This window comes from Schistocerca piceifrons, chromosome 8 (assembly GCF_021461385.2).
Source record: "Schistocerca piceifrons isolate TAMUIC-IGC-003096 chromosome 8, iqSchPice1.1, whole genome shotgun sequence".
Classification (NCBI taxonomy): domain Eukaryota; kingdom Metazoa; phylum Arthropoda; class Insecta; order Orthoptera; family Acrididae; genus Schistocerca; species Schistocerca piceifrons.
The window spans coordinates 385,358,456-385,377,318 of record NC_060145.1 but is presented as its reverse complement, the minus strand read 5'-3'; the positions used below and the strand labels follow the sequence as shown (position 1 = coordinate 385,377,318).

At 43.7% G+C, this 18,863-nt stretch overlaps 1 protein-coding gene across 1 annotated transcript in view; it reads left to right on the top strand.

Moving 5' to 3' along the window:
• Nucleotides 1–11,023: 11,023 nt before the first annotated feature.
• LOC124712368 overlaps nucleotides 11,024–18,863 on the top strand; it is a 69,810-nt gene continuing 61,970 nt past the window's right edge. Inside the window, exon 1 of the mRNA XM_047242663.1 lies at nucleotides 11,024–11,275. Within this exon, the coding sequence (XP_047098619.1) occupies nucleotides 11,024–11,275 (252 nt within the window). The remainder of the gene's footprint in view (nucleotides 11,276–18,863) is intronic.

The window sequence follows — 18,863 nt, the reverse complement described above, 5'->3', positions numbered from 1 at the left end:
CTCCGGATCTGTCCCCCATTGAGCATGTTTGGGACTGGATGAAGCGTCGTCTCACGCGGTCTGCACGTCCAGCACTAACGCTGGTCCAGCTGAGGCGCCAGGTGGAAATAGCATGGCAAGCCGTTCCACAGGACTACATCCAGCATCTCCACGATCGTCTCCATGGGAGAATAGCAGCCTGCATTGCTGCGAACGGTGGATATACACTGTACTAGTGCCGACATTGTGCATGCTCTGTTGCCTGTGTCTATGTGCCTGTGGTTCTGTCAGTGTGATCATGTGATGTATCTGACCCCAGGAATGTGTCAATAAAGTTTCCCCTTCCTGGGACAATGAATTCACGGTGTTCTTATTTCAATTTCCAGGAGTGTATTTTATATAGCTTCGTCTTTGTTGCGATTGCACCGTAGATAACCTTTTAGCAAGAGAGTTGCATGTCACTGGGAGAACTTTAACGTACAGATTATTTGAAATGTTGTCCTATTTTAAATTTGTCTAGCTTTCCTGTTTTCTGTTTGGTCTTCGTGCCATTGTTAGTTGATTGCCAATTAGTTAATTGTTATTTGCTCTTGAAACCTTATTTGATATAGTAACTTAGCTCCTCCACTAAGCTTTTATACGTATAGTTTAGTATAAAGTGATTGTGGTTTAACATCAATGGTGCAGAGACTACATATGTAGAAAAAGGAGTTATTTCAAGACTATTCTTATACTGGACTCCTTTGTGGGGAAGTGGGATTAAGTCCATGTTTTGAATTTTTCAGTACACAGAAAGAACGTGCTCTTTACACTAGTCTGTGTCACTAGTAGCAAGCCTTATCACCAAATCAAAAATTTCTCATTTCCTCCTGGATTTCGTATCGTTTAGTTCCACAATGTATTGCTGGAGAAGGACGCTGAACAAACAACTATAGATTTTTTTTCCCCGAGGTTATGTGATTAGAAACGAACAGACGAGAGTTTCGGGCGGCAACAACAATTCGTGCGGCACGCTTTCGATTTGGAAACAAGGGGCGGTCTCTCGCAACACAGGTGGGACGTTGGAAATCAGATCCGTACATAATAAACAACGGAATGACAATTCGAGAACGACTGTTTCTGATCAGAGGCAAGGTAACCGGCGGAATCTCAGTATAAAATTTTTAAGTTCTGGAGGGACAAGGCGACGTACAAGTGACACGAGTCAAAGCAAGCTTTTGAAATGACATCGTGTTTTAAAGACTACGAGGGTCACGCGAACGGAGACAGGATTGTGTCGTAACGTGGGCGTCCGCTCCTTTTTAACAGCACGCACCACTACCACCCCTCAGATTCTGCACCGAATTCTGGACGCGTTAAGAGACCCAGCTGCTGCGAGAATAATCGTTCTGTCGTTCGAGGCACACAGGTAGGCTGTATGTGGACGTGGCGAGGCAGACTTGCTACTAAGTTAACCATGGGATTTCTGGAAGGATTTAAACTATGCTTTAAGTCGGACCACGAAACCGGACTATTTCCTATCCAGTACCATTCGTTGCATCTGAGATACCCGAATCCACTCGCGCCTGGTCCCTTAAGCTTCAGCCTGCGAGTACCTGACTAACAAACGAAATTGTCACTGGGAAGGGCACCGTGCCAACTGGTCATCAAAGATTTCGTCCAAATTTATGGTACGTGCAGGGCATCGACGAAAATGAAAGTGACAGAAATAGGAGATGCTAGAAAAAATGGCCAAGTGCGCGTAAGAATCGCGTACTGAAAGTTCTTACAAACTTAATTTTGTATATATGTAGTTCATACATCTTGGGATTCGAGAATATCAATGACTTTTGCCTTTTATCGATATAGATATTGGTAAGATATTGGTCCCAGAGATTTCAGGACCGTATCAAAATCACCACAGTTCTCAGGCTAGCCCGAACATACGAAAAGAAGCGTACAGGGGTTTCAGTTTGTATATGTGGAGTGAGAAAATTTAATAAAACCATTTTTCTTTACTTACTGAAACGTGACTACAACTTACATTTTATGTTTGCATGCAGTAACGTTCGTCTCTTACGCTTCTGATGTACGAGGAATGCAGTGTATGTTCAAATGGGAAAAGACATTTTATTTTACAGTTTAACGAGTTGTAGATTATTTTTCCCTTTGCTTGTACTGTGAAACCTTGCTTCTTGCCAAAGTTTATGATTCTAAGACACTGCCTCGTGATGACTGGCTGTTGTGTGATGTCCTTATGTTAGTTAGGTTTAAGTAGTTCGAAGTCTAGGGGACTGATGACCATAGATGTTAAGTCCCATAGTGCTCAGAGCCATTTGAACCATTTTGATTCTAAGACAAAGGGAAGCGCTCTACACGTTTTGACGAGTGTGTTTTCGAGTATCAAAATATGTAGCATAAATAGCCGTATCTTTTGATTGGATTGCCTTTGAAACTTACAATTTTTGCGCCACGAAGGGACTATAGACATTAGTATGTGACGTAAATTTGAACTTGATACGTCAAACTGTCCCAGAGAAAAAGGGTTTTAACAGACGCGCGCCGGCCGCTGTAACGGAGCGGTTCTAGGCGCTTCAGCCCGGAACCGCGCTGCTGCTACGGTCGCAGGTTCGAATCCTGCCTCGGGCATGGATGTGTATGATGTACTTAGGTTAGTTAGGTTTAAGTAGTTCTAAGTCTAGGGGACTGATGACCTCAGATGTTAAGTCCCATAGTGCTTAGAGCCATTTGAACCATTTTTGAAGAGACGAACAGACAAACAGACAGACGGATAAAAAATGACAAAAAAGTACTTTCTCGTGTTATATATCGACGAATGAACAATTTTCAGTTTTTTTCTTTACTTGTACTGTATATCCTTGCTTCTTGCCAAAGGTGGTGATTCTAGGTCAACGGAAAGCAACCTGTAGATTTTGATGTGTGGTTTGCGAGTATCAAAATATGACACAAATGATCGTATCTTTTGAAGGAAGTGACTTAGAAGCTTCAAGGAACTGTAAATATGTGACGTGAATCTGAACTTCGTAGATCTACCCATTCAAGTGGCTAGCGTTGCCGCCCCTATATCACGGGTCCCGAGTTCGATTCCCTACTTGGTGGGCATTTCCTCCGCTCGGAGACTGGGTGTTTGTGTTGTCCTTATCAAAGTTCGTAGTGATAGACGGTAAATCATCGAATAGAAGTGATATCTGGCGTTGCGCAAGGTAGTGTCATAGGCCCTCTGCTGTTCCTGATTTACGTAAATGATCTAGGTGATAATCTGAGCAGCCCCCTTAGATTTTTTGCAGATGGCGCTGTAATTTACCATCTAGTAAAATAATCAGACGATCAATTCAAATTATAAAATGATCCAGAGAGAATTTCTGTATGATACGAAAAGTGGCAAGTGGCACTAAACAAAGAAAAGTGCGAGGTCAACCACATGGGTACTAAAAGAAATCCGGTAAATTTTGAGTATACGATAAATCGCACAAATCTAAGGGCTGTCAATTCGACTAAATACCTAGGAATTACAATTACGAGCAACTTAAATTGGAAAGACCACATAGATAATATTGTGAGGAAGGCGAAACAGAGACTGCGCTTTGTTGGCAGAACACTTAGAAGATGAGACAAACCCGCTAAAGAGACAGCCTATATTACACTTGTCCGCCCACTGCTGGAATATTGCTGAGCGGTGTGGCATCCTTACCAGGTAGGATTGACGGAGGACATCAAAAAAGTTCAAAGAAGGGCAGCTAGTTTCGTGATATCGCGCAATAGGGGTGAGGGTGTGACTGATATGATACGCGAGTTGGGGTGGCAGTCACCGAAACAAAGGCGGTTTTCTTTGCGGCGACATCTATTTACGAAATTTCAATCACCAACTTTCTCTTCCGAATGCGAAAATATTTTGTTGACATCCACCTAGGTAAGGAAAAATGATCGCCATAATAAAATAAGAGAAATGAGAGCTCGAACGGAAAGATTCAGGTGTTCCTTTTTCCCACGCGCCATTCGAGAGTGGAATGGTAGAGAAGTAGTATCAAAATGGTTCGAGGAACCCTATGCCAGGCACTTAAGTGTGAATTGCAGAGTATCATGTAGATTTAGATGTAGATTTCATCATCTTTTCGGAAAAGTGGCGAGACTGTAATGTAAAAAGATGGGAAATTTGCGCGGGTGCTGATAACCACACCGCTGATGAGTGCCCAACAAAAATGGCTCTGAGCACTATGGGACCTAACATCTGAGGTCATCAGTCACCTAGAACTTAGAACTACTTAAACCTAACTAACCTAAGGACACCACACACATCCATGCCCGAGGCAGGATCCGAACCTGCGACCGTAGCAGTCGCGCGGTTCCGGACTCAAGCGCCTAGAACCGCTTGGCCACCACGGCCGGCAGTGCCCAACAAACCAAATCATCATCATCATCATCATCATCATCAGCATCCAACGGCCGAGGGACCGATTTTAGGTGTAGCTGGAACCTACTACTCGCGTACAGCTGCCGAGGGCTGCGTGAAGTTCGAAATAAAACAAAGTGCTCTACACATTCAAAGATCTTTGCAGAGTCCTCGTGGATGCTGTAAGTACAATCCTTCCTAGGAAATTTATTTGTAATCTCAACTTTTCCTTCGCATTTCCTTTTCATGCCTTTAATGGAAATGTAAATAAAAACAATATACTGAACATTATTTCGGTTTATTTGCAGAGTAAACAAGGTAAAAAATTGAAAATTAAAAAAGTTTTCGTGTAGGAGGTAGGGCCCACGATCCTCGTTTTACTGTTCTGCACTCTTTCCGCTCCGTCAGCCGCTGCCCGAAAGCCTCGTTAACGTAAGTGTGTCATGCCTCACCCGAGCCGTATTTGTTCTAAATGTTTTGCCATCTGGAACTCCCAATTGTGTCTTTTATTTCTGGCCAAGGCCGGCATATACCATAATTTTTGAAGAGTTGAGGATTCCTTCGCAGTTACGACGCAACAATATAATCTTGGGTGTAGATTCATCGAAGGTAGGAAGGGAGAATGGGGTTTAATACCACGCCGACAAGAAGGTCATTAAAGACGGAGCGCGGCCTGTTTTAAGAATGGGGAAGGAAACAAACCCACGCCCATTCGAATGAACCATCCTGGCATTTGTCTGCTGCAATTTAGGCAATTTGTGAAGAGCTAAATCTGGATGACTGAAAAGAGAATTTAAACCGTCTTCCTCTCGAACGCGAGTCCAGTCTGCAGACCACTGCGCCACCTCGCTCGGTGAGTAGAAGTAACTTGAGGTATGCACCAGAGAAGTGTGTTGGCACGCTTGTTGTTCTTGTCGTACATTAACGACCTGGCAGACAATGTCAATAGCAACTTGTAAGCTAACAAATTTTCGCGTATATATTTTCACACGAGTTTAGTTCACAAGCATTGTGTATTTTGTACTCCATGAAATGCAGATAATTTCTAGCTGCGCAGAAATGGAATGAAAATAAAGTGAAATGTTTTAAATTAGGTAGGTCATGAGGAAGTTGTAGTTAAAATGTTTTTTATTACATTTCTCATGCCGCAAACGATAGAGGTCGTGAGAGAGACAATCTACGACAGACGAATTGCCATTTGTTGGGGATTGTAGAGAGGACTTCAGCTGTTAACGAGAGTGACATCTGTGCACTAGAGAGGAAACCCAAGGAGCGTCAGAGACTTTTTTTAATGAGCGGCATAGATATAACTATAAAAAAGAATATTATTCTGTAATATGGTGATGTATTAATTTATTATATTTATTATTAAGAATACTCTCATGTTTTTTTGATGGACAAATGAAATGTCCTGCCTCCTGTGAGGTTATGGACACGAAAAAGGGCTTCATTTAAAAAATTTAGGAAGGAAAGATCATTAAGCATTGAAACATTTATACCAATGGAATGTAAATAACAAATGTATCATGATTAAGGTTAAAATTAAGTATAGTGCAAGTAATTTGTTCTTCCATTTGCAAAAGGAAACAAATGCACAATCCTTCTATGGCACAAGGTTCAAATGGTTCAAATGGCTCTGAGCACTATGGAACTTAACATCTGAGGTCATCAGTCCCCTAGAACTTAGAACTACTTAAAGCTAACTAACCTAAGGACATCACACACATCTTTGCCCCAGACAGGATTCGAACCTGCGACCGTAGCGGCCGTCGGTTCCAGACTGAAGCGCCTAGAGCCGCTCGGCCACGCAGGCCGCCAATGGCACAAGGAAACGACGCTGTGTTGATAGTGTTTCCTGAATCTTCATATATGTCGGATGGCTATTCATAAGGAGACTGAGTCTGAAATACCAGCAGATAATAGCGACAATGATCATGACCACAGGGAGCACATTCTCTCTAGGAAATCTGATGTGGCGATAGAAGAATTAAATATAGAATCAAAAATTGACAGTGCTTGAATCGTGCAACGTTGGATGCTCTACCCTCTATGGCAAATAATAATAAAACTAAGTGCCAGGGGGAGAAAATTTAATCCATAGTGTAGAAGTGAATGAAAGAAGACATCTCTTGAGATTCAACAATACATTTCCTCGTTAGACTCTCTTAGTGACACAGCATTGCAGTACTTCAAATATTTTTATTTGCTCTGCAGTAATTGGCACAATACTGAGGAAGACAAATCTCTTAGAAGTTCAGGAGACAACATTATCTGCTAATAAGAATAAAAATGAAGTGGAAGAGCAATATATGTTTATTACGGGGAAAGGAAGAGTGGAATACTACCGGGTGATTATATTTAAAGTGCAGCTGGACACAGTGTTGGCGTCAATTATCGTGTGGCACTGAAACTTGGCAGGTGTTCTAATGCGTTAATGCGGTATTGATTTACTCTGGAAAAAAGTAGTTACAGTTTTGGCCATGATGTGCCAGTCTGGCGCTGTTAATGCGAGAAAGAGGTGTAGAAATGTCTTGCAAGAAATTCGGAACTGGACGTGGGCAGAAAATGTGAAATTGTTCAATACGAGTACCGGAGACGTTGACGAGATGCTGCATCCGTAAAACGACGTGATCAGCAGTTGCTTGCAGCAGTTCTGGTGCAGGCACAATTACACACAGAGCCAAATATTCGACTGATAAAAAATGCAAATAATCTGAAGCAATTGAACCTTAACTCAGGCAATTACAATCAAACAAATATTTCAGCAAGCCACCAAGCGCAGGCATTAAAGATGGACGTATCGTAGTGTGAGAATTGCTTGTCATCTAAGCACGATGTGGCAGATATTTGATAATCCTGGAATTTTTCAGCGCGGCTCCCAGCACCCAGCCCTGCACAGCATGGAATATCAAAGCCGGACCAATCAGCGGGCTCAGGACGCCGTATTCAGCAGAATTTCGTAACTCCGACTTCACCAACTCTTGAACTAAACAGAGCATCGGCCGACTGACCCATTATGTCCTGAACTCAGCCTGCGATAGTCTCTAGTTCGGCGTCCTTCGCTGCTTCGCTCTTACTGCCCATCCAACGCCACTCAAGGCCTTCTTTGGCACTCGCTCTGCCATGAATAATCAGCGATTGATTCGCGGCGCCAGTGGTAGCGCCACTGAATGACGCCCAAAATCAAACCACGCGAAGTCTATTGCGAGCCCCCACGACTCAACCACCGTTCCTAAGATCGTTACACTTTTCTTGTGTGTCCCTTTATGAGAATGATTTCGTACGCAACTGTAAGGAGAGTTGGGTTTCGGCGACTTTCACCCTAGGAAAGTTGGACAGGAGCAGAAATGATTAGCCAACAACTTAACGCAGTAAACAGAAGATTTACTTTACTTCTTTTTCTCTAAGTGTATGAAGACTCATTATAAATATTGCAGCAGGAAACAAAGTCCAGCTACCACAATATCAACAAGGATGAGGCTCTCCGACTTAAAGGAAGGTTTACTATCTTTGGCCCGATAAAAGCATGTTCTTTGAGAAATTTTTTCTCGGGATGTGTTATAGATATCAATGTCAAATTTGGTCAAAATGTTTATTGATATTTCCTCTACAAATTGAAATTTTTTCGACTGCAACTGTCGAAGAGCAAAGGCGGAAGTGCCGTCGGAAGGAAACAAAATTTCGGTGTATGTCACAGGTCAGCCGGCTCGTTTGAAATCAAAATTGAGTTGACCTTACCGAAGTATATAAGATTCTTTAGGAGTTGTACCTCGCATAAGTTATTTGGACCAGAGGAAACAAAATGGTGTCCATTTGAAAAAAATTGGGTTGTTTTCATCGATTTTTCGAATTCGTCGGCAAAGTATAAATTTTTATAGTTGATGGATCGGAATAAAAGTGGTACAACTCCCAGACAATTTAGTTAGCTAAGTCGGAAACAAAGAATCATGCCAATCGGTTCAGTAGATTTGAAGTTTCCATAACGCGCGATAAAAAAAATTCATTTCGAGAAAAACGCGTTTGAATTTTTGACTACATATAAATGCAATATTATGCAACTTACTTTCAATCTGCTAGTCCGGGTCCATAAACTAGTCCTTCCTCTTCCTCAAAGAGGGTGTTCTGCTTGATCTGGGCTATCCTGCGCTGCTCCAGAGCCACTCATACGGCCGTTGACAAGCGGTTTTCGGCCGCTTGAATCCTGTAGTTGTCCGAAAGCTTGGCGAACTGCGTCGAATAGAGTCCCAGGGTGATGTCCATCGTTGTCATGGTCTTCAAAATTGCTGAATACCCTTCGTTGAAGCTGCTCACTGCCACGAAAGTCGCAATCTCCAAAGTCTTCGCAACTGAATGCAAATGCTTGGGGGATAACTTCCAAACACACGCATTCAAACTTTCATTTGAATTTTGTGTGTTTCCTCCCAAGCACCGGTACAATAACTCGTCCTCCGAAAGAAAAAAACTGGTGCGTGAAAAAGGCCGATTTCAGGCAGGTGCATTTTTTTCGTTCAACCGCGAATAACAAACATTTCCGTTCTGTTTTCGGAAAAACCTTTTCAGGGGTAGATTCTGAACATTTTCATGGATCCAAAAATGCAATTTTAAAAAAAAAACGATTTTTTGAACCAAAAGATAGTAAACCTCCCCTTAAGCATGAACGATGCCTCTCCTAGGTGGCGTCTGCATAGCGAAGTGGCTGTGAGCACGATTGGATTTACCGGCCGCCCTATATTGCCGCGGCGGTGGGTGCTTGTACTCCAGAGCGGTTGGAGGCGTGCTTCAGGAACGCCCGCCATTGTGTCTGCCAGATCCCACGCGACCGCTATCGGCGTCTGAGGAAAACTTGCAATTCTGTTGCCAATTTTGACGCCGATAGGGTGGTGATACCGTATTCTTCATGTCGATAGTAGTCGTACCCCTATATGTTGTAGCACGAAAATGAATGCTAAAAGTTGAAACTATCAGTAATGCTTCTCCAGCATGTGTAATTATCGGATGACGCTATTGACTGAAGCGTACGTGGTACGGTGTTTTTCATAATGCACTTTTCCCCTCAGCGTCCTCCATACATGTCGGCTATTCTACACTCATGCTCATAAATTAAGGATAATTGCAGAATATGTTGCCACACAACGTGGCACTACACAAAACTGGCTTTAATAGCATAGGCACATAGGGACCACACACGACACAGATCTGTAAGTCCACGGTATTGGCAATAAGTTGAGAAAACCTTCCACAGACACATGTGCTACAAAACGCCACTATTTCCTACGCATGTACCCCGACATCAAAAAGCACACGTACACAGGCCGCACAACGGGCTGGCATACTCTGGATCAGATGGTCGAGCAGCTGCTGGGGTATAGCCTCTCATTCTTGCACCAGTGCCTGTCGGAGCTCCTGATGTGTCGTAGGGGTTTGAAGACGTGCGGCGATACGTCGACCGAGAGCATCCCAGATGTGATGGTATTTAGGTCTGGAGAACAGGCAGGCCACTCCATTCGCCTGATATCTTCTGTTTCAAGGTACTCCTCCACGATGGCAGCTCGGTGGTGCCGTGCGTTATCATACATCAGGAGGAAGGTGGGACCCACTGCACTCCTGAAAAGGCTGACATACTGGTGCACAATTACGTGCCGATACACCTGACCTGTGACAGTTCCTCCGTCAAAGACATGCAGGGGTGTATGTGTACCAATCACAATCCCACCCCACGCCATGAAACCACAGCCTCCATACTGGTCCCTTTTAAGGACATTAAGGGGTTGGTATCTGGTTCCTGGTTCACGCCAGATGAAAACCCGGCGAGAATCACTGTTCAGACTATACCTGGACTTGTCCGTGAACATAACCTGGGACCACTGTTCCAATGACCAAATACTGTGTTCTTGACGCCTGGCATTACGGGCTCTCCTGTGACCAGCGGTCAGGAATGCAGGTCTCCAGGCGAATAAACCATGTCTGTTCAGTCGTCCGTAGACTGTGTGTCTGGAGACAACTGTTCCAGTGGCTGCGGTAAGGTCCCGAGCAAGGCTACCTGCAGTACTCCGTAGCCGTCTGCGGGCAATGATGGTGAGATATCGGTCTTCTTGTGGTGTTGTACACACCGTATTGTAGCGCCTGGACACGTTTCCTGTCTGCTGGAATCGTTGCCATAATCTTGAGATCACACTTTGTGGCGCAGGGAGGGACCGTGCTACGACCTGCTGTGTTTAACCAACTTCCAGTCGCCCCAGTATTCTACTCTTCATAGCGTCATCAATATGTGCTCTTTGAGCCATTTTCTACGCACAGTCACCATTATCACGTCTGAAATCGTCTGCACACTTACCCGCTGCACCATACTCTGACATGCACTAACACACCTCTATGTATGTGGACTGCTGTCAGCGCCACTGTGCGACGACCGCAGGTCAAATGCACCGCATGGTCATACCCCGAGGTGATTTAAACCCGCAAACCGCCCACTAGAGCTTTGTTTTATCATGTATCAGCATTATCCTTCAATTATGAGCATGAGCGTAGAATGTCGTAAGGATCTCGACTCTAGAAGTAGATAGCATTTCATCCTCTTCACAAAGGTAACTACGTTGCTACAGTGTTTTGCTTCAAAAAAGACTTGACTTCTAAGATGAGTAGTTTGACCAGTAGATGGAGGTGAAGGATTCGGAGCTTCTGTGGCCACTGTCATCGGTGTTGGGGGAGCTGCGACTCCTGGGGCTGTGGGTGCCGCCCCCAGGCCACCGACTGCGCCACCGTCTGGCACTCGCCTTCGTCATGGTTTCACACATCGCCCTCCTCCTCGGCGCCCTCGCCTGCATCATCATGGACGCACCTAGCGATCTTCCACAGCTCTCCTTCATAGCCTACAACTGCCTCACTGACGCTGGTCTCACTTGCAAAGTAAGTAACGCAGTTGTAGATTCCTTCTTCCTCTTTACTACGTTTCCGACTTGCTTAATCAGAGCCTGTTTTGCTCATTTTGAGACCTCATCTCACGTTTTTTTTTTACTTTATTGTTATTTTATACCTTTACAAAAGGTAGCCCGGCAGTGGCCTATCCACGCCGCTCTTTGGCCATACAAGACACATGAAGACATAAAGACAGATGTACAAGTAGGATAAAAATAGGAGACAGACAAATGAAAAAGAAAGAAAGTCGTTCACGGAAGGCACTGGTCGCACAGGGAAGGTCAGCTCAGTGCACAAACGTAGACAGACGGTTGAACACGTGAACGTAGGAGCACTATGAAGAAACACTGTTGCACTAAGGCGAAGAGAAACACTAACACAGTGATGACGATCTTCGGTGCACTATAAACACACTGCTGCACGAAAAAAGGCGAGGAGGGGTTGCTACAGAGAAATACGGGAGGGTAGGGGGAGGGGGGACGGATGCCAGGTGGAGAAGATGGGAGAGAGAGGGGATAGGGTATCGGGGGCGTGGAAGCCCAGGGAGGGGGGAGGACAGGGAGAGAGGAGGGAGAAAGTGAGGAGGGAGAGAAGGGAAAGAGGGTGCCCAGGAGGAAAAACACAGGAGGAGGAGGGGAAGGATTAAATGGTTCAAATGGCTCTGAGCACTATGGGACTTAACTTCTGAGGTCATCAGTCCCTTAGAACTTAGAACTACTTAAACCTAACTAACCTAAGGACAACACACACATCCATGCCCGAGGCAGGATTCAAACCTGCGACCGTAGCGGTCGCGCGGTTCCAGACTGTAGCGCCTAGAACCGCTTGGCCACACCGGCCTGCCAAGGATTAAATCTGGTAGGGGGTAGATGGAGGGGCGAGGGCATCATCCGGGAGGGAAAGTTGGCGGAAGCTACCTTGGGCTAGGGTATGGAGTGTGGTAAGTTGGAGAGCGGTTGGGATGCAGGTGTACAGGCGCGGCAGCTGATGGGGATGGGAAAGGATAAAGGGTGGGAGAGACAAAGGGGTGAGGGGGATCAGGTTTACGGGAGGTGTAAAGGATCCATATCCATTCAAGGAGATGTGGGAAAGGAATTAAGTTGTAGAGGATCCACGTGGGGGATGGTAGGCGGATGCGATAGGCGAGGCGGAGCACATGGCTCATCCCATGTCAAAGGAGACAATTGTTATTTTGTAGTTCATGCGATACACTCTTGAGATGTGTAGTCTTTCACTCTCTAAGGTAACGGTACAACTCACTGTAGGCACATCCACATGATCCTCTGCTGATTTGCTGATCGTTTCATATATACAACATTCATATGATAGGCGTTCAATAAGTAACGCAACACTTTTTTCTCGGGCAGTTTCGGTCGAAAAAACGTGGTATTTATTGTGGGACATCGTGGAACAGCCCCACTTCAGCCGCTTTAGTTCGACGAATTTCCAAAAGGTGGCTGTGCTGTACGTAGCGTTCGAAATGGCGTCTGTAACGGAGGTGGGTTCCAAGCAGAGAGCTGTCATCGAGTTTCTTTTGGAGGAAAATCGGAGCATCAGAGATATTCATAGGCACTTGTAGAATGTCTGCGGGGACCTGGCAGTGAACAAAAGTATGATTAGATCAATGCTGTACAAAGCACACAAATTTCCACTTCAACATACAGAACTCCAACAAGAAATAGAAACCCTAACGTATACTGCAATAGACAATGGATATGACCCTTTTCTAATTAAAACCATATCACAACAGATAAAAAATAAACTAAACAAACAACATCAAACTACACTCACAACTGACAGTGCCCCAGCAGTCAAATATGTTAAAATGTCATACCTTGGAATAGTACCTGACAAATAAGCAAGACTATTCAAAAACACAGAAGTAAAAATCAGCTTCAGCACCAACAACAACCTAAGTAGGAAGCTTATCCACAATATAAAACCACCAGATACAAGTATTAAAGCATCTGGCAGTTACAAAATTACCTGCAGCCAATATAATAAATATTATATCGGCCAAACAGGCAGAAATTTCAGAACCCGATTCAAAGAACATTTAGGCTGCTACAGGCTTGATAAATGTAACAAATCAGCAGTAGCATCTCACATTAAAGACACAGACCACCCTTTGAAAATCGAAGACAAGCTCGAAATTTTACACAAAATAGAAAAAAGTAAAAGAATGGATATCATGGAAGAAATGGAAATTTTCATACATAATACAAAGCATGGAGACAACATTGTTAATGAAATAACCGAATTCAAAAACTCAACATTTTTCAACTGTCTTAAGCCAGTTGTAACTCAATAGCTTCTAGATATGTCAATGTAAATAATTGAGTACAAATCTGTCAGTACCAAGAATATCGATGCAAAACCTCGATAATCGATACAGACTCACATGCTACAGTCCGCCATCTTGTGTTATGTGCATAACGTCGAAGCAATCTGTGCAATGAATTACGTTTGCAATCAGTGACAAAATACAATGTGCAATAGTGTAATGTCAATCAACAGCTCCGCCATTACACCAGTGATCCAAGTGAAGCAGCAAGATGATGAAATCGTGATCAACCGTCATATAAAAGCCTTTCACACTATTTTCGTAGCATATAACTGATGCAAATCTATCTGCAACCTATACAGCCTGTGATCTCACACATAGTCAAGCACAAGGAAGAAAACCAGCAGAAGACATTTCGATTTTCCAACCATACACTGCCCCCTTCCTCTCCCCCCCCCCCCCCCCCCCAAATGCCACACACACCAGCCGCTACAGTAACAAACAATGGACAAAGAGTTCTAGATTAATCTAGTTTAAGACCGTTTCTTTTTAAGTAACATTTCTCTGTATGTATGTATAAACGCCTGAAGATGAACAGAACATGTTCGAAACGCGTTGTATTATGTTAGAATAAACATAAAATAAAAAAGTGACTGGTAGCAGAAAATAGAAATAAATAATGATTAGTCATCATCGCAACCACGTCGTGAAAACCTACCTGATCTGCCACGTGCCGGCCACACACACACAGCTGTAATGCCTGCAATATCAGAACGTGTGGCCACTCTCATACGAGGTGATGCAAACGAACGTCTCCATCTCCATGACAACGCAAGGTCTGTGCTCCCAAGAGAAGCTCACAAAATTTCACTGAACTGTTTTTCATTATCCATCCTACAGACCGGATCTCGAACCTTCTGACTTCCATCTGTTTGTTCCAATGGCGGATACACTCCGTGGGAAGCAGCACGTGGCTGAAGGGGAAGTAATAAATGCAACAAGACATTGGCTCCGACGTCCACCAGTAGACTGGTACTGTGCGGACATACAGGCCGTCTGAGTAAAGTGGCGCAAGGCCCTTGATTTGAATGGAGTGTACGTTGAAAAATAGGGTTTTGTAGCTAAAAGAGTGAGGAATAATACGGTGCATTAGAAACCTGAGTAAAACCAAACTGCTTTCAGGAGAAAATATATTGCGGTATTTATTGAACGCCGCTCTTAAATTGGCTTGTCAACTAGTAATTATATAATGACAGGTAATTATAAAATCAACTGTGGATGCTGCTGAAGAACAATATTTCTATGGATACAATAACAAAGAGGTATACACTTCAGAAATTAATCTACGAACCCAGTCACCTGACCTGGTCGTGTTGGCTGGTAAAGTTATTGCATGCACGAATCCTGCACACATGTTCAACTATGACGAGTGGTAATATATGTACCTCTCGAAAGCTGGCCTACATATGCACCCACTTCGTGAAGTCTTGTGTGTTCTATATTCTACTATATCGCCTTGTCGTTGGATGATATTGCTCGTGCCACATCGAAAAATTGTTTGCGTTGCCCGACGTCTCTACCCGGTCACTTCCGATGAACTGCGGAAACTTGCCTTGTAAGACCGAGAAACAATTGTGTGAAGAATGTTGAGGGTAGCAGTTGTCGGAGACCGATAACTAGCAGAGCACATTAGGCGCAGATAACTGCAACTACAGGGCGGAAATGCAGCTTTAGGCTGGACTCTTACCACCTGAAATACAAAAAATATATGTGATGATGGTCAGAAAGTGACGGAGCTCCGTACGGGCAATAGTGATGCATTTTCCAACGGGGGTATCATCTCCTACAAGCATGAAGCTAGAAGAAACGAACAGAAGCATATCACACCACAACGCCCTCCACAAAGCCCAAGGAATTACTACACTGTATCTATGGAATATAAGTGCTTTTGAGGACTGAACTACAAAAAATTTATTAACACAGATTACAATGGTTTTTGAACAGACTACAGAAACAGTAATGAAACTGGAGCAGTATTGGATATCGTTAACTATAGGAGTAGAAGCACTGATTAGGGCTAGAAATGGTTATGATGATCGCAAGTACACTACTTGCCATTAAAACTACACAATGAAAGACAGCAAGTAACGAATATTACTTATTCTAGTACTGCAGAAAGAATGCGTAAGTATATTTGTGGGTGGCTTGGAGGAATAAAAGGTGTGAGAATTGATACATAGTTATCGGTTCTGGCAGCAACGAAGCCTCTAACACTGCCCGATGTCGAGTCGAACTGAGCTTGAATGACAGATACGTCGTTGGATCCATGTTGCCATCAATCACAGTGGCTCGCGAGTGATGACGTGTCTGTCTCACGACGCCCCATGACGAAATGTTCCAATTGAATAACAGATCTGTAGAACGTGCACAACAGGATGACAGTCGAACACATTCTGGTGAGAACAACATGGGTAACACGCAGTGCTGCGTTATTTCGTTGAGCGATAACGCCACGCAGATTTTGAAGATAGGGCACAACCGCCAGCCTTAACGCGTCGGAAATGTAATGGCTACTGTCCAGGGTGGTTCGTTTGGAAAGGCCACTTCTGATTTCCTTCCCTATCTGAGCTTGTGCTCCACATCTTATTCCTCGTAACTCACCCGAGCAAGCTGACACCGCGGTTAAGACACTGGTATTTTGACGACTGTAGATAAAACCTTGAACTGGAAGCGAAATCTAGTTTTGTTCCTTTGAAAATGACGTGGCCGACTTCCTTTCCCGTCCTTCGTCAAGCTAAACTAGTGCACCATGTGTACTGGCCCTGTGGTCGATAGGCTGTTAAACCTTAATCTTCGTTCCGTGTTCTAACGATCTAATCGTCGCTGAGACAGTAAATCTTAACGGTTCTTCCTTACAAGGGAACCTCCCCATCGCACCCCCTTCAGATTTAGTTATAAGTTGGCGCAGTGGATAGGCCTTGAAAAACTGAACACACACCAATCGGGAAAACAGGAAGAAGTTGTGTGGAACTATGAAAAAAATAAGCAAAATATACAAACTGAATAGTCCATGCGCAAGATAGGCAACATCAAGGGTAATATGAGCCGAGGAGCACCGTGGTCCCGTGGTTACCGTGAGCAACTGCGTACCTAGAGGTCCTTGGTTCAAGTCTTCCCTCGAGTGAGAAATTTATTTTTTTATTTTCAGACAATTATCAAAGTTCAAGCACTTACACATAATCAACTTCGCTCTCCAAAATTCCAGGACATGTCCAGATTTGCTTGGACATATGCAGGATTTGACGGTCTACACACGGAAAATTCGAAAACGTTAAAAATATGTTTTGACAGAGCACAGAGAAAACTGTGCGACTGTGAAACTGTTGCATTCATTTGTTGCAATTTATGTGACAAACTCTTGTTTTCATCACTTTTTTGGGAGTGATTATCACATCCACGAGAAAACCTAAATCGGGCAAGGTAGAAGAATCTTTTTACCCATTCGCGAATTGTAGAAGTTAGGTGGGTCGACAACATATTCTTGTCATGTGACGCACATTCCGTCACCAGTGTAGTATAGAATATATCAGACGTGTTTTCGTGTGGAGGATTCGGTTGACCTATGACCTTGCGATCAAATGTTTTCGGTTCCCATTGGACAGGGACGTCCTTTCGTCTACTAATCGCACGGTTTTGCGGTGCGGTCGCAAAACACAGACACTAAACTTATTACAGTGAACAGAGACGTCAATGAACGAACGACAGATCATAACTTTGCGAAAATAAAGAAAGTAAAATTTACACTCGCGGGAAGACTTGAACCAAGGACCTTTCATTCAGCAGCTGCTCACGCTAACCACGGGACCACCGCACTACTGAGCGGATGCTATCATTGATCTTCCTATATTGCACATGGACTATTCAGTTTGTATATTTTGTTTATTTTTTTCATAGTTCCACACAACGTCTTCCTGTTTTCTCGATTGATGTGTGTTCAGTTTTTCAAGGCCTATCCACTGTGCCAACTTATAACTAAATCTGAGGGGGGTGCGATGGGGAGGTTCCCTTGTTAGTAAGTATCTCTCAGCTTTTCTCGACGTGGTTAATGCATGTGTGTTTCCGGGTGACCATCAGAGTTCTTGTATTCATTTTCTGCACAACATCTCGTCGACCGACCCAGTTGTCCTCTTTTGGTTCTTCCAGTTGTACTGTCGCGTGTACTCGCTGTCTGGACTCCAGCCGGACTGCGTCGTTTTATGCTCTTTTGTTTTTCAGATACTCCACTCATATTGAGCGAAACACACATTCTTTCCGCGCTTGTCAGTTATGTTCTACATAATGGCTGGCGAGATTCTAATAAATTGAGTGCCAGACCCCAAGACTTGTTTGAACTAAAATCCCTATCCATGTTTATTAGGTCTTCCAACCTGCTTATTTCAATAGACTCCTTAGTTTCGCTGTCTCAGAAATTTAACGTTTACATTACGATGCTGGTCTCATTTGCTGATTGTGTTCGAGTCAGCTGCCAGCAACAGCTGGCTTGATTGGTTGTTTTAGTGGGATGGTCGCTGGTGATTCTTCTATCTCTCCTCAACTGTTCTACAGGGTATCCATAAACTGACTTTACAACTTAAGGGGGGGGGGGGGGGGGCGTTGATGAAATTGACCAAAAATGTCAATTTTTGATTTATATTTTATTTGTTATTACAACTCATGGACAATAAGTTCCCAAAGTTTCAATGTTGAAATCGCATCCGAAATGCCTGAAAATTAATTAAAATTGTGACGCTGCCTCCCTGCCACGCCAAGCTCAGAAGGATAACAACCCCATTCACAAGGAGAGTCTTCCAAATTGTATCCTGGATCTCGTCTAGCCCACTTACAGGTTTCTGACCGATCCTGCACTTCTCAAAAAGTGTGTTCAGGGCAAAAGCCAAAATCCAAATCAGTCTCTAAATTCACTCACATGGAAACGATGCCCTAAAATCCCATTTGCATCTGTTACAGTAGTCAGAATTGCAACTTATGATGCAGTTATTGTATTTAACGATGGGAACGTCGGGAGGATGAAGGTATTAGAAAGAATGGGCTTCAAGATAGGAAATTTTACTCACGACATCCTGATAAAAATAGATTTACAGCGCGTCTCTACATCTGAAAAGTCAGTTGAAAACCTGGTAAAGGAAAGAAGACAGACAACAAGAAACCAGAAGCCCTGAAAGCAAAGACGACCCAGAGTACAAATGTGGTGCTTTCTGAAGAAGTGACATAAGGAAAAAAGTTAGGTAGAACTTT